General features: G+C 53.8%; 1 protein-coding gene across 1 annotated transcript; it reads left to right on the top strand.

The window, feature by feature from the left end:
* Nucleotides 1–214: 214 nt before the first annotated feature.
* Nucleotides 215–22988, top strand: CHRNA7 (cholinergic receptor nicotinic alpha 7 subunit). Its single transcript, XM_029071320.2, has 10 exons — nt 215–505; nt 1243–1382; nt 14286–14330; nt 14820–14929; nt 15369–15448; nt 15944–16111; nt 16957–17151; nt 17377–17463; nt 18033–18142; nt 19494–22988. The coding sequence occupies exons 1-10, from the start codon at nt 451–453 to the stop codon at nt 20046–20048; spliced, it is 1545 nt and encodes a 514-aa protein (XP_028927153.1). The 5' UTR covers nt 215–450; the 3' UTR covers nt 20049–22988.
* The last annotated feature ends 470 nt before the right edge of the window (nt 22989–23458 follow it).

Below are 23458 nucleotides of genomic sequence, written 5' to 3'. Positions count from 1 at the left end.
GGCGGGGTCTGGGGGCTGGAGGAGGGGGATGAGGTTGGGGAGGGGCCCGGGGGCCGGAGGAGGAGGGGGAGGCGGGGTCTGGGGGCCGGGGCGGGAGCTGTGTGGGGAGGCGGGCTGTGGGAGGGGGCGGCCTCGTCCCCGCCGGGCTGTGGCGGGGCTGCGGCCGCTTAAAGGAGGGATCCGGAGGGCCGGGAGGGAGGGAGGGAGGCTGGACAGGGGTCCGGGCAGGGGGCCGTGGCCAAGGGAGCCTCGGGGTCCAGCCCAGTCCAGCCCGGAGACGGCCACAGCAGAGAGACAGACAGCAGAGACGGCAGAGAGACAGCAGAGAGGGGAGACGGCCGGGCCCCCCGGGGGGCGTCCCTTGGGCCCAAGTTTTCCCCTGGGCCGGGGGTCACCCGAGGGGTCACCCCAGGGGGGACCCCCTGCCCTCCCCGACACCCGCCCCCCGACATGCGCCCCCCGGAGCGAGCTGTCTGGATGCTGGTGGCCGCCTCCCTCCTGCACGGTAATCATTCGATTCATTCAATCCTATTTATGGAACGCTTACTCTGGGCAGAGCGCTGTACTAAGCGCTTGCCTCCAGCCCCCTCCACCCCAGCTGGACCAGGTCCCTCCCGGCCCCGAGGACCCCTCCCCTGACACCCTCATCCAGCATAGCTGGAATTTTAAGGATGTATATCGACGCCTCTTTACTTGTATTGATGTCTTGATGCCTATTTACTTGTACTGATGTCTGTCTCCCCCCCCCCATAATAATAATAATGGTGGTATTTGTTAAACGTTTACTTTGCACCAGGCACTGTACTAAGCGCCGGGCTGGATACAAGCAAACGGGGTTAGGCACAGTCCCTGTCCCAGTCTCCAGTCTCAATCCCCGTTTTACAGATGAGGAAACCGAGGCTCAGAGAAGGGAACTGACTTGCCCAAGGTCACACGAGTGGCAGAGGCCGGGAGTAGAACTCACAACCTTCTGACCCCCCGGCCCGGGCTCTAACCACTGCACCAGGCTGCTCGTTGTGGGCAGGGATCGGCCGTCTTCACTGCTGTCTCGTACTTTCCCAAGCGCTTAGCACACAGTAAGCGCTCAATAAATAGGATCGAATGAGTGAATCCAGCGCCCCCCACCTTCAAATGGGTTCCTCCCCTCCTCCTCCCCGCCACGGTCTCCCCCGGGCCCGGGATGGGGGTCTCTGAGCAGAGCGGGTTTCCCTTCCCTCCTTTTCTCCTCCCCATGGGCTGAAGCATCTCTGCAGGGCGAGTTCCAGAGGAAGCTCTACCGGCAGTTGCTGAAAAACTACAACCCCCTGGAGAGGCCAGTGGCCAACGACTCCCAGCCTCTCACCGTCTACTTCACCCTCAGCCTCATGCAGATCATGGATGTGGTGAGTCTCCCCCGCCACAGGCCGCCCCCCGACCCAGAAGGGGGTCCCACCCTTCTCCATCCCTGACACGGTGGCTCCCACTCAGCCCGGATGCCCTCTGGGACTCGGGGTGCCCAGGTGCCCACGCCGGGCCTGGGGTTTGCAGGCTGGGCCCTTGGAAAACCCCTACATCGGAAGCTCCCCCGGGTCAGGGAGGTATCTGCTAACTCTATTGGCCTCCCCCGAGCATGCAGCACAGCGTTCTGCGCCCATGAGGAGCTCAGTTGGTACCGTCGATGGGTGAAATCTGGGTAGCGTTGTCTGGGGCCCCCCCGGTGTTTAATAATAATAATAATAATAATAATAGTAACGGTATTTGTTAAATGCTACTATGTGCCAAGCACTGTTCTAAGCGCTGGGGTAGATACAAGGTAATCAGGTTGTCCCACATGGGGCTCGCAGTTGTAATCCCCGTTTTATAGATGAGATAACTGAGGCTCAGAGAAATTAAGTGACTTGCCCAAGTGACATAGCTGACAAGTGAGGTAGCGGGATTAGAACCCACGACCTCTGACTCCTAAACCCGTGCTCTTTCCACTAAGCCGCTTTGCTTCTCTGTCTAAGGGGGTGTGAGATCATCAACCTTGCTTTGAAAGAGGGGACAAAGTTTACTGCATATCTGTAGCAGTGCCTGCCCTCACTCTAGGATGAGAAGAAATTCATTCATTCATTCATTCATTCAATCTTATTTATTAAGGGGTTACTGTGTGCAGAGCACTGTACTAAGCGCTTGGGAAAGTTACAACAATAAACAGTGACATTCCCTGCCCATAATGAGCTGGAAAGCGGGCACCTGCTCAAGGTCTCCCAACTACGGGTGGGAAGAAAGCTGCACCCTGAAAAGGAACTAAACACAGTCCTCTCTTGTCATAATTACTGCCTGTGAGGAACTTTTCATTTTTAAAAACACTTTTCAAAGCTGTTTTTTAAACGGAAACTTTGCTCTATTAAAATGGGATTGGCTTAATTGGGGAAACCGCGTAGTCAAGCTCAATGTAGGTTCCCCTGAAGTTGGTTTAAAGCTGAGCGTTTCCTGTAATTACTAGGTTATTTTTTTTGTTTTCATGGTACCTGTTAAGTATGCTCACTGTGGACAGGAAATGTGTCTGTTTATTGTTGTACTGTACTCTCCCAAGTGCTTAAATACAGTGCTGTGCACTCAGGAAACGCTCAATAAATGTGATTGAATGAATGAATGAATGCTTACTATGTTCTATGCACTTTACTAAGTGCTGATAGGTATAAGACAGCCAAGTTGGACGCAGTCCTTGTCCTACATAGGGCTCACAGCTTTAACCCCCATTTTACAGATGAGGTAACTGGGGCACAGAGAAGTGAAGTGATTTGCCCAAGTTTGCACAGCAGACAAGTGGCAGGGGCGGAATTGGAACCCAGGCCTTCTGACTCCCAGGCCTGGGCTCTTTCCACTAGGCCACGATGCTTCTCAATTTTGCCTGCCCCCCACAATCCTTCCCTCAGGCCCATCCTGTTTGCCCTCCTGAAGTTGGGTCAGGTGGTTCCCCCCTTTCCCCGTCCCCACCCCCAACACACACACTCCCACACCCACAACCCGCCTCTGGCATCTCAGGGGTCTGGGGTGAGGCTCCCAGGAGAGTCACGTGGGCTGGAAGCTGTCTGGGCCCAGACCTCTTTGCCACCATTAGCATATGAAGAGCCCATCACTTTGGCATCAGTCCAGGGCTCTTGGCTAATCTGGAAACCAAGAACCATAATAATAATTATAGCATTTGTTAAGTGCTTACTATGCACTGAGCACTGCGCTCAGAATGGAAAAACTGCAGGATAATCGGCCGGAAACAGCCCCGGTCTCACAGGGGGCTCATAGTCTCAGGGGGGAAGGAGAACAGGCATTGAATCCCCATTTTGCAGATGAGGAAACTGAGGCACCGAGAGGTTAAGTGACTTGGCCAAGGTCTCCTAGTATTCTCTTCACACCCCCCCCAATTCTGGGTGGTGTTCAGAAGGGGGTGTCCCGATCGTTACCGGCTCCTCCCCGCATCCAGAGGACCCTGGGCGTGAGATGAATCGCCCCCCTGGGGGTCCGATATCCGGGCAACCCACTTGTAAGGGGTGGCAGTTGAAGGTGTCAAGCGAAGATTTTGTGCGTTTATCTGGCTCTGTCCATGGAGGAACAGAGTATATCATATCTGTCATGTTGTTATCTGTTATAGATAACAGATTGTTATATAAAACAGTCTATCAAATTTTTCTAGTGTACTCTCTCGAGCGCTTGGTACAGTACTCTGCACACGGTAAGAGCTCAGTAAATACAGTTGATTGCCTGACTGACCGACGGTCATCCACCCACTGGAATCTTCCGGGATTTTCCCACCCCCCCGGCCCCTTCAGGTGAATGGGCAGGGAACGTGTCTATTATTGCTGTTGTATTGGACTCTCCCAAGAGCTTAGTACAGTGCTCAGAACACAGTAAGCACTCAACAAACACCATTGATTTATTGATAGGAGAGAGATTCAGAAAACAGTCTCTCCCGGTTTTCCAATCTCCTCCCCTTCCCAGAGCAGCTGCTATGAAACCATTTAGTGGCTGCCTCTTTTCTTTCCTTTCTTTCATTCATTCATTCATTCAATCGTATTTATTGAGTGCTTACTTTGTGCAGAGCACTGTCTTCAGCGCTTGGGAGAATACAATGCAATGATAGACACCTTCACTGCCCACAAGGAGCTTACAGTCTGGCGGGAAGGGGCAAGGCGACAGACAGTACTATAAATAAATAAATTATAGTGACCAGAAATGCTTATTTATGGAGAAGATCTGTATCCCGGAATGATCCAGAAGACTTGCTAGAGAGAGAGGGTGGGAATAATCTCAAATGCCAAATGATGGGAAAGAGGGGCAGGGGAAACTTAATAAAAATAATATAGTGTGCCACTCCGGGTCTCCACTAACGACTCGGGGGATGGGATCGCTGCTTGCAGAATCCGCTCCCTTATTTATGGCTCCTAAAAGAACTCTCCCTCTTGGACGGTATTTAACTGCATTTTATGGGGCTGTCGCTTGCTAACGAACTTCAGAGCCCAGGTTCCTAGTGGCAGTAATTCTTCTGGTATTTCTTCTGTCTCTCCTTTTTTCCTCCTTCTTAATTTGGTAGTAGTAGTGGAAACGGTAAAGATGACGCGCTTACTCCGGGCTGAGGTGGATGCAGGATAATCAGGTCGGACACAGTCGTTGCCCCACCTGAGACTCACGTCTTAAAAGGGAGGGCGAGCAGATGGCGGGTGTCTGTTCTCCAGGGATGGTTTGGTCTCGTTGTTCATCGCAACCCAGGAGAGGGAGAGGGTTGGGCTGAATTAAAGCTGTAAGGGTTTGTCAGCCTGCCAAAGGGGCATCCTGCTTGATCAGAAACTCCATCCCCTGTTGGCACATGCCCACCTTCCAGCGTGGCCGGCCGGAGTGGATGCTGCCACGGAAACCCTGACGTTCAGTCAATCAATCGTACTTATTGAGCACTTACTGTGTGCGAAGCTCCGTACTAAGCGTTTGGGAGAGTACGATATAACAGCGTTGGTAATAATATTAATCATGGTGTTTGTTAAGCACTTACTATATTCTAAGCGTTGGGTAGATACAAGGCGATCAGGTTGGACACAGTTCCTGTCCCACGTGGGACTCACAGTCTTAATCGCCATTTTACAGATGAGGTAACCGAGGCACAGACGAGTTAAGTGATTTGCCCAAGGTCACACAGCATAGGTGTGGTAGAGTCGAGATTAGAATCCACATCCTCTGACTCCCAGGCCCGTGTTCTTTCCTCTAAATCACACTGCTCCTCAGGTATAATAATAATAATGTTGGTATTTGTTAAGCGCTTACTATGTGCCAGACACTGTTCTAAGCACTGGGGGAGATACAAGGTAATCAGGTTGTCCCACGTGGAGCTCACAGTCTCAATCCCCATTTTGCAGATGAGCTATCTGAGGCACCGAGAAGTGAAGTGACTTGCCCAAAATCACACAGCTGACAAGTGGCGGAGTCAGGATTAGAACCCACGACCTCTGACTCCCAAGCCCGCGCTCTTTCCACTAAGCCACGCTGCTTGTCCGTAGTGGTAGACACACACCCCGCCCACAGTGAGCTTACAGTCTAGAGTTAACGGTGGCTGTCCTCCATGGTCTTCCTTTACAGGGGAAGCTCCTTGGGGGCACAGGTCCTGTCACTTTTTCATTTTGTACCTCCCAAGCGCTTAGCACAGTGCACCGCACCCCATGGATGCTCAATAAATATCACCCCTCCATTGTCCTGTACAGCAAGGATGGCTGAAGTCAGCTTGCCAACACAACCGACATTATTAATGGTATCTATCTTTTGAAAGCATTGTGTGCAGTGCCCTGTACAAGGCACTTGAGGAATAATAATAAAAATAATAATAATAATGGATTCTCATTAAGCACTTACTATTTGCCAAGAAGAGTACTAAGTGTTGGCATAGATACAATCAAGCAATCAAACAATTCAATCAATCAGTCCATGGTACTTATTGAGCACTTACTGAGGGCAAAGTACTATACTACAAGATAATCATGCCAGACACTATAACTCTTCCACGATCTAAGAGGGAGGGAGAAAATATATTTTACGCCCAAATTTGTTGACAAAACTGAGGCCCAGAGATGCAAAGGGACTTTTCCAAGGTCCCACGGTGGCAAGTGGGAGAGCTGGGTCTAAATCCCAAGCCCCCTGACTACCGTCCTGTGCCCTTTCCGCCAACCTGTCCTCGAGGAGTTTGCACTCTGAATCGGGGAGACGGCAGGCCCGGAGCAAAGAAGGACTTGGGGTTCAGAGTGAGTGGTTACCACCATCAGCTCCGGTGGTCAGTATAGCCAGTGGTGCCAGGAGTCGGCCCATTTCAAAAGTGGGAAACCGAGGCGGGATGGCTCACCACGGACCCTTCGTTGAGGCAGTGGCAGATCTGGGATAGGGCCCCCGGACCCCATGGTGGATTTATGGTCTTGGCGTGGGCAGTGAGTGAGACCGTCCTTCCTCTCGGACCCAAGGGCTGATGCCTTCCGCCTGGAATTCGACGCATCTGTTTCATCCTAAGGCCGGAAGGGTTGGATTTCTCCTGTCTAGAGCAGGCTCCTCACCGCACACTGTCTGTCTGGGCAATGGAACTGCTGACTATTAAACCTCAAATTGACTTAGCACTTTGGAAAAATAAACAGTGTGGCCTAGTGGAAAGAACATGGACCGGGGAGTCAGAGGACTTGGGTTCTGATCCATCTCTACCAACTGCCTGGTATGTGACATCTGGGCAAGTTAATTAAGTTCTCTGGGCCTCAGTTTCCTCATCACTAAAGTGGAGATTAAATACCTGTACTCCTGCTTACTTAGCCTGGAAGTCCCATGTGGGACAGGGACTGTGTCCTAGGACTTAGTACGGTGCTCAACACATAGGAAGTGCTAAACAAATACCACAATTATCATTATTATTATTAAAAGTGGGTTCGTATCTGTTCTCACCCTTCGTTTCTCTTCCCCAGCCCCGCAGCAAACACTCCTGAGTGCCAGGGAGAGGGGCGTGCCCCTAACCCCATTTTGCAGGTATCAAATTCATCTACTAAGGCTGAGCAATGTCCCCGGAGCTTGAGGAGCACACAGGAGGATGAGCAGAATAGGCAGAAGTAAATCAATAACAGATTAACAGATCTTTCCAAGAGTGCTGCGCTTGCTGGAAATCGGAGGGACCGATGAAAGAAGGAAGGCCTCCTGGAGGAGGTGGCTTTTTTGGAGGCTCTAGAGGGGAGGAAGGAGGTTTGAGCCGGTGGGGGGCAAGTGTCAGCAGTGGGTTGGAGATGAGAGTTGAGAATGAAAGACAGTGAAGAGTTTTGAATGGGAGGAGTCCAGTGGGGAAGGGGAGGAAAGAACACATGGATAAAGGCGGAGCCACTGACGGACAGGTGGGAAGCCCACTGCCAGGACATTTTTAAATGAGAAGAAGGAAACTGAGGCCCAAGTTCCCCCAGCAGGTCTGGGCAGAGCTGGAACTACTAGATTCTGGGTCTTCCCACTCCCAGCCCCCTGCTCTTTGCATGAGACCGTAGCGTCTCCCGCTCAGGTTTGTAAAATCCACAATGGCTAGGATTTTTCAGAGAAATGGGGGCATTCAGCTAGAGAGAATTTTCCTTGGTTCCTGGGCTCCCTGGGTGTCTGGCTCATCATCTCCAGGGCTGCCAGCACAACCGCCTTGTCCAGATCAGGTTAGGCCCATGGCGGTCGCTCAAGAGTGGAGATGCTGCTACCAGCAAGTCCGGGAGTTGAAAGAGCCCTGGTTGGGTTGGGCTGGGTGCTCCCGGAGCACAGAGATCAGTCGTTCTCACTCTATCGGACTGTCCAATAATAATAATGCTTGGCCCATAGTAAGTGCTTAACAAATATCATAAGTATTATTCATTGTTATTGTTATTATTAATAATATTGGTGGTATTTGTTCAGCGCTTACTATGTGCCAGGCACTGTCCTAAGCACTGATGAGCAAATCAGGTTGGAACCAGTCCCTGTCCCACATGGGGCTCACAATCTAAACCCCTGTTTTACAGATGAGGGAACTGAGGCCCAGAGAAGTTAAGTGACTTGCCCCGGGTCACACAGCAGACACGTGGTGGATTCTGACTCCCAGGCCCGTGCTCTATCCTCTAGGCCAAGCTGCTTCTCCAAGCACTCAGCACAGGGCTCTGCACATGGTGGGCGCTTAGGCAGGGCCGTTGATTGATTGGCATTGGCTCCATCCCTGATTGATGGATCTGCGCTGGGGCAGACCCCTCTCTGGTGTCCGGCTCCAGGCAGGGGAGTCGCTATGACTCCAGGCAGGGGAGTCCCTGCTCCCAGCAGGGATCGTGTGCTTGGTAGTAGAATTATGGGGTTCTCCCCCTCTGCCTCCCTAGGGTAGGGTACATACTGGCTCCCCTTGGCCTGGCCTGTGACCGTAATTGCCCGGCAACACGAGGGAACACAGCCTCGATGGCAATGTACCATTTCTAGAAGAGGAGTGAAGTCGGGGGAAGAGGGACAGGGGCGTCCGTGGAAGGAAACGGGTTCCTCGGTTGGGCCGTGATGCCGTGGCCCTCCAGATCTGAGCCTGGGGTGATGCAGCCGGGTCTGTGGGGAGGTTATTTATTCATTTATAATAAAGTCTGTCTCCCCCTCTCGATTGTAAACTCGTTGTGGGTAGGGAATGCATCTGTTGTGTTGTTGTGTTATACTCTCCCAAGCGCTTAGTATAATGCCCTGCGCACAGTAAGTGCTTAATAAATACCACTGATTGGGAAGAGGTAGCTGACACTGACATCTCCCGCTGTCTCCTCTTTCCTGTGGTGGTGGAGTGGGGGCAGGCGGGGAGGGGGTGGCCTTGAAAACACCCCTGTCTCCCCTCTGGAGGCTGGAGGGGTAAGGAGGGGCGAGCCAGGAGGGGCAGGCAGAGGATCGGCTTTCCCGTCGGTGGAGTCAGAGGCGGGTCGGCCAGGCTCGCTAATGCTATCACTTTTTATGAAGGGAAATGAATAAAATGTGACAAGTCTTACATTTTCCTCAGTTCATCATGCATCTAGACATCTTCATTACACCCGTGGAAACTTTCCGTTTCCTCTCCACCACTTCTGTCTTGTTCTGAGTCCTCCCGAACCCGCACCCCGCCGCGTCCTGAGAGACCCCCCTGACCCCAATAACACAAACACCCAGGTCCTCAGATAGTTGCACACACCCACACACAAACCCCCCCCCCAAACCCCCAAAAACACATTTTCAAACCCTCATGCTAACTGCCATGAAACTAATCCCTACTCTTCCCCAGATCAGAATTCTTACCTCTTAGACATTGTCTCTGTCTTCCTGTCTCTCCTTCTCTGTCTCTCAGTCTCCCTGTCTCTCTGTCTGCCTTTCTTTCCCCTTGGCTCCCTCTGTCCCACCTCCCATCCCCTCTCTCTGGCCTCAATCAGTCAATGAGTCATATTTATTAAGCACTTACTGTGTGCAGAGCACTGTACTAAGTGCTTGGGAGCGTACAATATAAAAGAGGTGGTGGACCCATCCCTTGCCCAGTCCTAAGGAGGAGCTTCCATCTGGAGTTTATCTCATTCAGCGCCGATAACCTGATCCATTTTCCCTCTTCCTCTGCGCTTAATACAGTGTACAGTCAACACTTAGTACAGTGCCCGGCACATCGTACATGCTTAACAGATACTATCATTATTATTCTGCACACAGTAAGAGCTTAATACTGCCGCTGGTCAACTGATTAATTGGATGGTGGGAATGTCAGGAGGCAGGCAGGAGTTGGAGAAAGGCCACCGTGGTCAGCGGAAGGAAGTTTGCTGGCTGGGCCAGACGATAAGGCTGTCGTACCTTTTTAAGCGCTCAGCACAGTACCCGGGAAGTGCATACTACGCTGTTCGATCTGTCGGTTCTGATCGCTCCCGCCCAACGGGGGCCGATGGCTTGGGTGCCTGAGGTGCACCTCTATTGGTGAGGATCCTCCCCCCGATTGTTCTGACCGGCCGTTAGGAGAGGAAACCTTGCGCTCCATAAATAGAGCGAGACCCTAATTAGATAAGCAGCCTCCCCTCCCCCTCTCCCTTGTCCAATCCAATCACATCGTTTCTGCCCCGGCGCTTAACACATTGCTTGTCACATAGTAAGGGCTTAATAAATACCAGCAGCATTACTAGATTTCAAGCATCTGCTCTTGGGGAGCGGAAAGGTTGATGGGGCCGAGGAGGCTTGTGCTGGGTTGGGGCCTGACTTGTCCGAGTTCCGGATGTCGGGGTTTGATGAGCGGAGACGGCTGCCGGTGACCGAACGTCACTCTGTCATCGGCCAATCATCCAGGTGGTGCCCAGCTGAGCCACTCGTGCGTCCCCCGGCCTGGAGAGAATCAGTAAACTTCTCCCATGTGTAAAATGTGGATGATAATATTTGCTAACCCGGCAAGGATGGTTTGTGTGTTCATTAGTTAGGGTCTCTAAAGCCGCTGGAGGAAGCAGGGTTCCGAAAATGTGCTAGGTGTCATTAGGTTTGAAATAAAAAAAAAAAAAGGGAGAATGTCGGTCGTTAACAGCTTAAGGGAAGAAGACCAGCCGTTAACTGGAAATCTGGGTGAAAAGCAGCGGGACCTAGTGGAAAGAACAAGGGTTTGGGAGTCAGAGGACCTGGATTCTAATTCCGGCTCTGCCAATTGCTCGGTGGGTGACCTCGGGCCCATCCTCAGCCTGTTTGGAGTCTGGAGTCCCAGTACGTTTGATTGACCGAGCGTGATGCTCGCCAGCCGGATCTGTAAGGTGCTGGGTCTCCATCGGTGTCCAGGGTCTGATGGACAGCACTGAGGACAGCACTGACCAGATGGAAGCTGGCTCATGCTGGGAGGGTAGCCCGGTTGAATTTCATTAGAAAAGAAGCGTGGGCTAGAGCAGAGAACACAGATCTGGGAGTCAGAAGGCCTGAGTTCTAATTCCGGCTCTGTCCTTTGCCTGCTGGGTGACCTTCCCCCACTTCTCCCCGCCACCCGGCTATCCGTATCGGGGCCGGGGTGAGTTTGGGAATGAGCCAGCTGGGTTCGGAATCTTTTGGAAATTCGAGAGAGCGGAAGACGGGGAGGGGGAAGAGGGATGAGGGAATCCGAGGATGAAGCAGACAAATTACCAACAGACAATAGGCTATTCAGGATGCCGCGGACACAAAGCACACGAGTTCCTTAGGAAGCATCCGTGGCCTCTCTGACAAGGAACAGGCGCGAGAGAAATCTGTGAGCTATTTTTGGTTCTCGTTAGAATCCTTTCTTTCTTCCTTCCCGGCCTCCCTTCCCGCAACCTGGCGTTCAGAGGAAGAAGCAGAGAAGCAAAGTGGCCCAGTGGAAAGACCACGGGCCTGGGAGTCAGAGAACCCGAGTTTTAATCCCAGCTCCACTAGTTATCTGCCATGTGACCTTGGGCAAGTCACTTCACATCTCTGTTTTCTCATCTGAAAAATGGAGAGTTAGTCAATCGGTGGTATTTATTGAGTGCTTACTGTGTGCAGAGCACTGTACTAAGTGCTTGGGAGAGTATGGTATGACAGAGAGCAGTGGGTTCTGCTGCCCTTTCACTATTTTGGCGTCCACCCCTGTTCTGGAGGGGTGGGCCAGGCTCTGTGTGTGTGTCTGTGCACGCGGGCCAGGGGAAGAGGGGAAGCGGAGAGGGACAGATGGGTGGACTTCCTGGGAGCGCTTGCAGAACAACCACGGTGTTCCAGGGGTGGGCTCGACCCCAGCGGGAGCAGTCACAGGTTCCAACGTGCGGCCAAGTACCTTGGCCTAATGAGAAGAGCATGGGTTTGGGAGTCCGAGGACCAGGGTTCTAATCCCAACTCCTCTACTTGTCTGCTGGGTGACCATGGGCAAGTCACTTCACTTCTCTGTGCCTCAGTTCCCTCGTCTGTAAAATGGGGATTAAAACTATGAGCCCTATGTGGGTCAGGGACTGCATGTGACCTGATTACCTTGTATCTATCCCAGCGCTTAGTACAGTGCCGGACACATAGTAAACACTTAAATACCTTATTATTATTATTATTACCTGCAGTCTGCAAGGTCAAAGAGAAGTGATTTACCCTCTCTCGTCCCTCAAGGCGTCCCGGTGAGACCCTGGCTAACCCCTGTCCAGCCTACTTCCAGCTAGATGCTTAATTAGTCATCGGGAATTTAACCTTGTACATCAAAAGGGGATTAGAATATTTAATTGGGCAAAGCTGAGACTTGACGATAAAGAAACGAACCGATTAACTTGGCAGTAAATAACTCCGTATGAGTGCGTGAGTGGGTGTGAGTGTGTGTGGAGTGTGTGGGTTTGTACATGTATATATTGGGTGGGGATTACATGTATTGTGTGTATGTGTCTATCTGGAGGGGTATCTGTGTGGGTGTGTGTTCATTTTATTCATTCAGTTGTAATTATTGAGCAGTTTGTGCAGAGTACTGTACTAAAGTGCTTGAGAGAATACAGTATAACAATAAACAGACACAAATCCCTGCCTACAAAGAGCTCACAATCTAGAGGGTGGGACAGACATTAATATAAATAAATTACAGATATACAATGCTGTAGGGCTGGGAGGGGGATGAATAAAGGGAGCAAGTCAGGGCAGTGTGTGTGTGTGTGTGTGTGTGTGTGTGTGTGTGTGTAACTGGGTGGGAGGTATATTTGGAGTGTATATCTCAGGAAGTACTGGGGGCAAATGTGTATCTGAGGAATATTTCAGCATGTGTACTGTGGTGGAATCTGGGGGCTGTGTGTGTATCTTGGGGAGAGTATTTGGGGTGGGGGTGTTTGTGTGTCTGTCTCTGGGTGTCTGTCTCTGGGTGTCTGGCTATCTGTGTGTCCAGAGTCGGAGCAGGAATCGGTGCCCTCAACCCACTGTTCTTGGTTAATCGTGGATTATAACAGCCTAGATCCTGGCACCCGGCATTTCCCCGGAGTGAGACTTTTGGTAAAACGGTGAAAAGGAAGGAAGCATTTGATCAGTGTGTTGGTAAATGTTTGTTTTAGAGAAGCAGTGTGGCCTAGCGGAGAGAGCCCGGGCCTGGGAGTCAGAAGGACCTGGGTTCTAATCCCCGCTCTGCCACTTGCCCGTCGTGGGACCTCAGGCCAGTCACTTCACTTCTCTGGGCCTCAGTTACCTCATCTGTAAAATGGGGATTCAACCTGTGAGCCCCATGTGGACGTGGACTGTGTTCATTCTGTTAGTTTGTAGCTACCCCAGCGCTTAGTGCAGTTCCGATACGTAGTAAGCACTATAATAAGCAGAGTAACCAAAAAAACCCAAGATGCTCAGGTACCACAAAAGTGCTGAATCAAAACCTGGGGAGAATAGATAATAATAATTATGGCCTTTGTAAAGTGCCCGGAAAATGGGTTGAGCACAGTCCCTGTCCCACGTGGGGCTCACAGTCTCATTTTACAGATCCCCATTTTACAGATGAGGTAACTGAGGCCCAGAGAAGTGAAGTGACTTGCCTGAGGTCACATAGCAGACGTGGCAGAGCTGGGACTAGAACCCATGACCTCCTGACTCCCAGGCCCATGCTCTAACCCCTGTGCCATGCTGCTGTTCATCAGGGAAAGCCTCCTGGATTCATCTCCAATCTCTAGTCTATGTGATAGTTATTTACATACAGTTGAAGGAATTAGGATTGATTATGGTATTTGTTAAGCACTTATTATTTGTTTAGTCACTCTTCTAAGCGCTCAGGTAGGTACAAGTTAATCAGGCCTGATACAGTCCCTGTCCCACCTGGGCTCATAGTCAAATAGGAGGGAGAACAGGTTACTGAATCTCCATTTTGCAGTTGAGGAAACTGAGGTACAAAGAAGTGGTGATTCGCTCAAGGCAAGTGGCGGAGCCAGGATTAGAACATAAGTCCTCTGGCTTCCAGGCCTGTGCTCTTTCAATTAGGCCACATTCCTACACTATTTCACAGGAAGTTATGCAAATGTATCGGGATGAAGCAGCTGAACCAATTGTTGAATTGAATCCTTTGAACCAGGCAAATAGAACAGGAGGAATCTGCTTATTGTGGCTGGGACATTGCTGGGTAATTGGGGAAGGTTTCCTGGAGAGGGTGGGCTTATAGAAGAGATTTGAGGATGAGCGGAGAGAAGAGGAGTTCACAAAATGCAGCTGTTTGGGCTCACTGAAGAATTTATAGACTTGGAAAAAGCAATCTCATCCCCGAGTGCCAGGGTTGGGGCGGGCAGTGCCCGTCGTCCTGCCAGGCGGCAGCCGAGCCGGCGACACCGGTTGAGAAGCCGATGGCCACCTTGCCCGCCCTTGACTGGGATTTCTGTTGTCTCCTCTTCCAGGATGAGAAGAATCAAGTTTTAACCACCAATATTTGGCTGCAAATGGTAAGTGGAGACATTTTAGAGGATCCTTTCCCCACCGCCGGTCGCCCCTTGCCCATCTTGCTGGGTTGCTCAGTAGAGCTGATCTGGGAAAGGGTTAGGGGCTGGCATGCTTTCCCACAAGGGCCAGGGTACCCAAGCAGGAATTTCCCTGAGTCTAAAGGAATGGACCCACTACTCCTCCCTCCCTCCCTCCTTCTGCCTCGGTGCCCGGTCATCAGACCAACCTGTGATAGAACAGACCCCTATGAGGGTGGGGCTGGGCCTTGGGGGTGGGGCCGTGTCCTGGGGACAGAGATGGCCAAGCACCACATCTTGCTGAAGGGGCAAAGGTGGATCTGCTGGCATGGCTCCAGCTCCTGGCCTGCCAGAGAAGGAGGGGAAGGGGCAGGGATTAGGACAGGAGGTAGCTGGGGCTGGAGGAAATGGGGAAGAGGTGAGGGGAGCAGGGGCCCCCCGAGAGTTCCCAGCCCTATCTCCTGCACACTCCAGTCCTGGACAGATTACTATCTGCAGTGGAACGTGTCCGAATACCCCGGGGTCAGAAGTGTCCGCTTTCCTGATGGCCAGATCTGGAAGCCGGATATCCTGCTCTACAACAGGTCAGTGGGGTCTGGATGGACCAACGGAGAAGGGGGAGGAGAAACTGTCCACTCAAATGTCGGACTTGGAGACCACCCTGCAGGCCCTCGGGCCCGGTGTCCTGACGTGGCAGGAAACTGAGCCCAGAGGAGCAGGCGGTCCGGTGGGCTGGCTGAGAGAGATTGAAAACCGTTCTCGGCCGGCCATCCGGACAGGGGGACTCACCCTGAGTCGAAGGTGGAAGCTTTAGAGGGCTGCAACCCTGGGCTGGGCTTTAGGGGATTCCTGGCCTCTCAGCCAAGGAGCTGTACGGGGGTTTCAGCAAGCTCCCCCAGCAGCCAGGCCTGGCTCAGAACAGCCGCCTCGACCCTCCCCTCACCTCACCTCACCTCACCTCACCTCACCTCACCTCACCTCACCTCACCTCACCTCACCTACTGACGGTCCGTTCCTTCCCAGCGCCGACGAGAGATTCGATGCCACATTCCATACCAACGTCCTGGTGAATTCCTCGGGACACTGCCAGTACCTGCCCCCCGGTGAGTGGGCAGGTATTTCCTCGGGCCTTGGTGTCACCATCGCTCTACCCTTTGGCTCCGAGCCCTCCCACTTCATCCCATTCTTGGGAGGATTCTGGTGGGGGAGGGAGAGGGTGTTCAGGGGCTGGGAAATGGGGGGCAGGTAACCCCTTTGTCCCCGCAGCCCCCGTCCTGAGCCGTTTAGCAGGTCAGCTGGGGCCGAGATTTTGAAAGGTGTGGGGATGATGTGTGTAAGAGAGAGAGAGAGAGAGAGAGAATGAATGAATGAATGAGTGTGTGTGGGTGTGTGTGTGTGTTTGCTCCTCTAGGAGATTGCAGGGACACCAAGAGTTGTTTTCTGTATGCGTGTCTCCTCTAAGAGGTTGTGTTGTGGGGGTGCTGAGAGCCATTGTGTGTGGATGCGTGTCCCTCTGAGGTGCTGGGAGTGTGTGCTTATGTGTGTGTATGTGTGCAAACACCTGTATGCCTGTCCCCTGTGGGCCTGGGCCGCCCTAGGCATTTTCAAGAGCTCCTGCTACATCGACGTGCGCTGGTTCCCCTTTGACGTGCAGCAGTGCAAACTCAAGTTTGGCTCCTGGACGTACGGCGGCTGGTCGCTGGATCTGCAGATGCAGGAAGCGGACGTGTCCGGCTACATCTCCAACGGCGAGTGGGATCTCGTAGGTGAGCGGGTGTGGGGGAAGGCCGGTGGCTGGGCGGACGGCCCGTCCCTAAACATGCACCCGCTCCCCTGCTGGGGACCCACCCGCCCTACAGATTTAAAAAGATGATCAGGAAGGAGAGACTGTGCTCGGCACATTGTAAGTGCTTAACAAATACTATAATTATTATCATTATTATCATTAATCAGTCGAGCAAAGGTATTTATCGAGCGCTTACTGTGTGCGGAGCACTGTACTAAGTGCTTCAGAGAGTGCAGTATAACAGAGTTTCCAGGCACTGTCCTTGCTTACGATGAGCTTAAAGTCTAGCTGGGGAGGCAGACATTAATAAAAATAAATTACAGATACGTACGTAAGTGCAGTGGGGCTGAGGGAGGGGTGAATAAAGGGTACAAATCTAAGTGCAAGACCAAGTTCCTAATGATATAATAATTGTCACATTAATTAAGAGGAGCAGCATGGCATAGCAGATAGAGCACAGGCCTGGAAGTCAGAAGGTCGTGGGTTCCAATCCCAGCTCTACCACTTGACTGCTCTAAGACCTTGGGCAAATCACTTCACTTCTCGTTGCCTCAGTTACCTCTTCTGTAAAATGAGGCTTGAGACTGTAAGCCCCATGTGGGACAGGAACTGTGTCCAACCCGATTTGCTTGTATCCACCCAGCGCTTAGAACAGTGCCTGGCACATAGTAAGTGCTTAATGAATGCAATTATTATTATCAAGAGCTAGGCATTGTACTAAGCGCACCTCTGATCACAACTGGAGAGACACGAGGGGGGTGCCCACGTTTTCAGGGGTCCCCCTGGGCTGTGACTCTCCACTCTCCCTCCCTCCACATGGCCCAGGGGTTCCCGGCAAGAGAAACGAGAGGTTTTACGACTGCTGCAAGGAGCCGTACCCGGACGTGACCTTCACGGTGACGATGAGGCGCAGGACACTCTATTACGGCCTCAATCTCCTCATCCCCTGCGTGCTCATCTCCGCTCTGGCCCTGCTGGTCTTCCTGCTGCCGGCAGACTCCGGGGAGAAAATCTCACTGGGTGAGGGCTGGGATGGGGCCCTCGTGGGAGAATCTAAAGGGTTTGGACCTGAAATCCACGGGTTATCTCCTGCTCCCACCCCATCTGTCTCAGATCTCCAGAGGGGGCTGCTGTGGGGGCTGCTGGGCACGGGGGCATTGCTGGGGAGGGGTTTTTCAGACTCATGCCGAGTTGCCACTTTGAGGCGTTGAGGCGGCCCCCCCGGCTGCCGCTTCTGTGTTTCAGGGATCACCGTCCTGCTGTCTCTCACCGTCTTCATGCTCCTCGTGGCCGAGATCATGCCCGCGACATCCGACTCGGTGCCGCTGATCGGTGAGGGCCGTATTCGGATCACGGCGGTGCCCTCTGACCTCTGCGAGCGTGCGGCAGGAGTTGTGGGGCAAGGGGCCGGACGGTGTGGGGTTAGAGACCCCCCCGCCCTGATTTGCCCGTTCATACTGCAAATCCCAGAACGCGGTGGGGCTGAAACTAAGTCTGGAGTGAGCAGAGGATAGAGAGCAGTTTGAGGTTGGGGCTGGAAGTCAGGGCCAGGAGGGGAGGACTGGTTTAGCCTGTGCCGGAAAGTTAACACAGTTTCTTAAGATTAGCTGGCTTCCTGGCTCAACCTCCCCAGCTCAAGCGCGATGTTAGTGTCAGCAGATGCCTACACCCTTGTGGTGTCTTCCTGCTGCCCTCTCTTGCTGATGGTTCAAACTCACGTTCGGGCTCCCCACCCCGTTGGACGACGATCAGTCCACGGCCTGGGCCGAGGGCTCGCTCTCTGCCCTTCCCAATGAGTGAGCCCAGCTCTGTCCTCCGGCCCCCGTCCCGTCCACCGGTCCCCCAGCTCCCACCCACCGAGCCAGGCCGGCCCTGAGCCCCGGGATCCGCTTTTCCCGCAGCGCAGTACTTTGCCAGCACCATGATCATCGTCGGCCTGTCCGTGGTCGTGACGGTCATCGTCCTACAGTACCACCACCATGACCCCGACGGGGGCCGCATGCCCAAGTGGGTAAGCGCCCTTCCTCTGACGTGCTTCTGGGGCCGAGTCACGTTGAGGTTGAGGGTGGGGGAGGTGGGTCACGTAGGAGTCGGGTTTGTGCCTCGGTGTCAGGGTGAAGGGAGATCGTGGGGACAACTGGAGTGATTTTCTGTGTGGGTGGGTGTGTGCGTCTCCCTCTAGGAGGTTGTGGGAACACTGGGAGGAGTTGTGTGGGTGTGTGTCCCTGTAGTTGTGTGTGTCTCTAGGAAGCTGTGGGAGACTGATCTCTCCAGCGATGGGGGTGATGAGTTACTTGCTGAGTTATGGTTTCTCTTCTCCCCACATGGCCCTGCATGACTGATGGGAAGGACCATTTCTAGTTAACTTGCATTTAATCGAGTATTAAATGGAGAAGCAGCATGGCTCAGTGGAAAGAGCCCGGGCTTGGGAGTCGGAGGTCACGGGTTCGAATTCCGGCTCTGCCACTTGTCCGCTGTGTGACTGTGGGCAAGTCACTTAACTTCTCTGTGCCTCAGCTACCTCATCTGTAAAATGGGGATTAACTGTAAGCCTCACATGAGACAATGCTCCTTTTCCCCTGGGGTAGACACAGGGGAATCAGGTTGTCCCACGTGGGGCTCACAGTCTTAATTCCCATTTTACAGATGAGGTAACTGAGGCACAGAGAAGTTAAGTGACTTGCCCACAGTCACACAGCTGACAAGTGGCAGAGTCGGGATCTACTCCAGCGCTTAGAACAGTGCTCTGCACATAGTAAGCGCTTAACAAATACCAACATTATTATTAATCGCCTGCTACCTCAGCATCCCCAATCCTGTCACCCTCACCACCCTGAACCCCTTGGCATTCTCCCCCTCCCACCTCAGCACTGTCCTCCACCACTGCCCCTCTGTCATCCCTCTCCCCTGTCCCCTAGTCGGTGACAACGGGGCCAGGCCTCCCCTGGGGACTTGACATGCCAGTTTGGGACTGGGCTAGGAGCTATCCAAGCTGGGATTTTTCCAGTCTTTCAGTGATGGTGCCAACTGGAGAGTCTGTCTCTCCCCATCCCACTCGCCCGGCTCTATCATTGTAGGGCTTTGTGGAAGTAGAAGCACTTTTCAAGGGAGTAGAAGTGGATAGGATGGTGGGAAGTTCCGCTGAGTGGATTGAGCGGACCGGAGAGGAGGGAGGGAGGTGGTTGTTGGGTATGGGGAAGGGCCGAGCACCGGGTGGAAGCGGCTCCGGGGGAGGAGAAGGCCGTGCCCCGGGCGGGCGGGGAGGTGAGACTGTGTTGGCTTGCGATCTGAGGTCAGCGGGAGGGCAGGCTGCGGGGGTGCCGCCCGGGGCGATGGTGGCTAATGCTCCTTTTCTGCCCTAGACCAGAATCATCCTCCTGAACTGGTGTGCCTGGTTCCTGCGCATGAAGCGTCCGGGGGAGGAGAAGGTGCGGGGTCCGGCCTGCCAGCCCAAGGCTCGCCGCTGCAGCCTGAGCAGCGTGGAGATGACCGCCCTGGCCGGCCAGCCGTCCCTCGCTCCCACCGCCGCCCCCGCCGCCAACGGGAACATGCTCTACATCGGCTTCCGCGGGCTAGATGGGGTCCACTGCTCGCCCACGCCGGACTCGGGGGTCATCTGCGGCCGGCTGGCCTGCTCGCCGGCCGAGGAGGAGCGCCTGCTGGGTGGCGGCGGGGGCCGCCGCTCGCCCGACGGGGGCCCGGACTTGGCCAAGATCCTGGAGGAGGTGCGCTACTTGGCCAACCGCTTCCGGGAACAGGACGAGGAGGCGGCCGTCTGCAGCGAGTGGAAGTTCGCGGCCTCCGTGGTGGACCGCCTGTGCCTCATGGCCTTCTCCGTCTTCACCATCATCTGCACCATTGGCATCCTTATGTCGGCTCCCAACTTCGTGGAGGCCGTGTCCAAGGATTTTGCTTGATCCCCTGCGGCTCGGGGAGCTCAGGGGTGCGCTTCGGGATGTTCCCATGCCCTACCTCCACCTCACCCAAGGAGGATGGGTTTGGGCCCAGGGCCCTCTGGGTACATGGCAGAGGCGGGGACGGGGAATGGGAGACCCCCTTCTTCCTGCCAAGCGGCCCATCGTGGTGGTCTCCATCCCCTTTTCGCAGCACCTGGACACGGTCCGGACTTTCTGCACACCCTTCCTCATGCTGCAGCCCCTGTTGGGTAGAGAACCCGAGCTCCTCCAGTGCTGCCCAATGTCTGGGTACGATCAACCACACCGGCTCCTTCTCCCCAGGGGCCGGACGCCCTCCCCGCGCCCCTACTCACCCTGTAACATCAACCCTGCCGCGTCCGGTCCGGGCCGGTCACAGGGCAGAGCATGACGGGGCCTTCCGCCCGTGCCCAAGCTGCCACACGCATGGTGTTCCGCATCCCCTGGGCAAGGGGGAAGGACCGATCCCACTTCTCGCCCACTGCTGAAGTGCAGGATAGGGGGTGGTGATCAGAGAACTAAGGTCCAGCCCCCGGGCGCCCCTCACGCTTCCCACTCCCCGGGGCCACACTGGACACTGGGCCTGGCGTCACGACCGTCTCCCGGGCCGAAGCCACTGCCAGTCATAGTGACTTGGCCAACAGTCTGCCCCTAGCCCGCCCTGCCTTCATTTCCCAGTCAGAGGCAGGAGATGCTCCCGGTGGCAGTCCCTCTCTGTCTTTGGCGGGTCGTAGCTACAGCCAGGGTCTCCACCGTCACCGGGCTGGCTGGGACCATCTATTATTAGTCCTGGCTACCCCTACTGGCTTGGGTCCTGCCCCGGGAGCCACGGCTACTCACGGACACACCCCCACTGGCATTCTCTCCTCCAGCCCTCCAAGCTGCCCCCTTCCTCCAATTGTGGCCAATTGCCTTGTGGGCTGAAAAGACACCAGGTGAGGGTTAGTCAGTTAATCAGTTGTATTTATTGAGCACTTACTGTGTGCAGAGCACTGTACTAAGTGCTTGGGAGAGTACAATATAACAGTAAACAGACACATTCCCTGTAAACAATGAGTTTACAGTCTAGAGTCGATCAGCTGGCCAGCCATCGAGTTTCCCACAGCGGCCGGTCTGAGGAACTGTATCTGTGGCCTGTGCCACAAGGAGGACAGAGGCCGTGACTCGAGTCCCTCGGCCACAAGCGACTGCTCTTACGCCCCTTGGGCCCCAGGCATTGCCCAGGTGCCTACCCCAGGCGGTGTGTCCACAGGTGCAGAGAGGTGGGATGGTCACCGCCAGCTCTCCCTCTCCCACCAGGCTCAGGAGAGAGAACCCAGGGCTCTGACCACTGTCCAGGATATATATTGAGTGCTGAACTAAGCGTTTAGTAAAAAATAATGAGCAAGAGATCTGTTTCCTGCCCTCAAACAGCTTCCCCTCTACATTAAAGCCTGGGTCATTAAGAGGGCCTGGAGGTTGGCCACCAGAGCTAGACTCCCAATTACTTTTGGCCACATTAAGCACCCCGGGGCCTTCTAAGAGCTTTGCAGTGTCCCCTCCTCACTGATCTTGTGGCTGGCACCAGCTGCCCTGCATCAGCATCTGGTGACAGGGCTGTGCCAGAGCTGGGGGGCCACTGGATTGGCTCTTGGCACATCTGAGGGGCATCCCAGGGTCATTAGCAGATTCTACCCACAGCCTAGACAACTGACCATCCTGGCATTTCGCCCTAAATCCTTCTCGCCCGGGACCTGGAGACCCAACCTGAGGGTGTTGGGCCACCACAGGAAGGAGGGCTTATTGTGTCTGCTGGATCACAAGTAGGGCTAATTGTGTCTGCTGAGTCACCGGCCTCGCCCAGGGGGTGGTGGAGGCAGGGCAGTGGGTGGCAAGCAGGACCTAAGCAGACCAGTCCCGCCCCTGGTGCTTCCCAGCACCAAGTGTATGACAGGGCAGCAGTTCCCGTGCATCCCAGCTGGTCAGAGGAGAGTGGATGAGTCCCTCCTCGGTGGTGTGGTTTTGTCCACTTCCTGGGGTGCCCCTGAGACCCTTTCTCCTTAGCAGCAATAGGAAGAAAGACAACGGGTCCTCCTGTCCCCTCTGCATTTACCGCAGACTGGCCGGTCAACCTCGAGGGAGGGGAGCCTGGGTGCCGGCTGACCCGCCCCCACCACGTCTTTGCACTCACTCCTTCCCAGCAACGAGCGGGGGTGCCAAGCGGTCTCGCCTGGATTTTTCTGTGACTCGACTCAAAGGAAAAATCCCCTTTTTAATGTTTGTGAAAAATACTTCACCAAGTCGTAAAGCCCCCAGATGAGCCCTAACCGCATTTTTAAAAAGGGGAGGATGTGGCTCCTAAGAGCACTAAAGAAAATGGTAAATTATTTTGGGTGGGACCCCCCACCTTCACGGAAGGGTTTTTTGTTTTTTTTAATTTTTGAAACGTCCCACCTGTTGCTTTGGGGCCTGGCTCATCTCTCTCTCCACCCTCTGACTTTCCACTTTGTACTAACATGAGTCACCAAGTGTCTGAAGGCTTGTCTTTCTGGAGGCTGGCTTGTGTTTCTGCTCATTCGGATTGTGGTGGGGCTAGCGTAGACCTGCATCCATGGAACTGTTCTACACACGGGAGGTTGTGTATCACCAAAGGTTTTTATTGAGCACCTGCCAGTTGCAGAGCGTCGTACTGGATGCCTGCTGTGTACAGAGCCTGTACCGGATGCCTGCTGTGTTCAGAGCCTGTATAAGCACGTGGGAGAGTACACCAGATGCAAGACATGCTCTCTCCGTCTTTTGAGGCCTTTCAATTGAATGTGCAGAATTAAATATTTTAAATCAACGGTGCCTGGGCTGTGTGTCCCTAGGCATGGCATAGTGGATTGAGCACGGATCTGGGAGTCAGAAGGTCATGCGTTCTAATCTCGACTCCACCACTTCTCTGCTGTGTGACTTTGGGCAAATCACTTCACTTCTCTGCCTCAGTTTCCTCACCTCTAAAATGGGGATTAAGAGTGTGAGCCCTGTGTGGGACAGGGACTGTGTCCAACCTGATTAACTTGTATCTGCCCCAGAGCTTAGAAGGGTACTTGGCACATAATAAGCACTTAACAAGTACCATAATTATTATTTATTATCTACCCCAGTACTGAGTACAGTGTTTGGCACATAGTAAGCGATTTACAGAAACCAGAACCAGAAAACTGAGAGGAAGAGTGGCTGTGGGGGGGTCTAGGTCCAACTCACAAGCAGCAGTAGCCGTGCCGTATGGACTAACCAGCCCCAGCCCGGCGACGGAATCTGGGTTCCAAAGTAGTGGCCTCAACGCGGCCCAGCCAAAGCTCCTGTGGTTCCTTATCCATGAGTCGCCGCCTTGTTGCGCCTCTGGTCATCCAAGGGAAGAGATTCCCGAG

The sequence above is a fragment of the Ornithorhynchus anatinus genome, chromosome 8, assembly GCF_004115215.2.
Source record: "Ornithorhynchus anatinus isolate Pmale09 chromosome 8, mOrnAna1.pri.v4, whole genome shotgun sequence".
NCBI classification, from domain to species: Eukaryota; Metazoa; Chordata; class Mammalia; order Monotremata; family Ornithorhynchidae; genus Ornithorhynchus; species Ornithorhynchus anatinus.
This window is presented reverse-complemented; position numbering and strand designations above follow the sequence as displayed.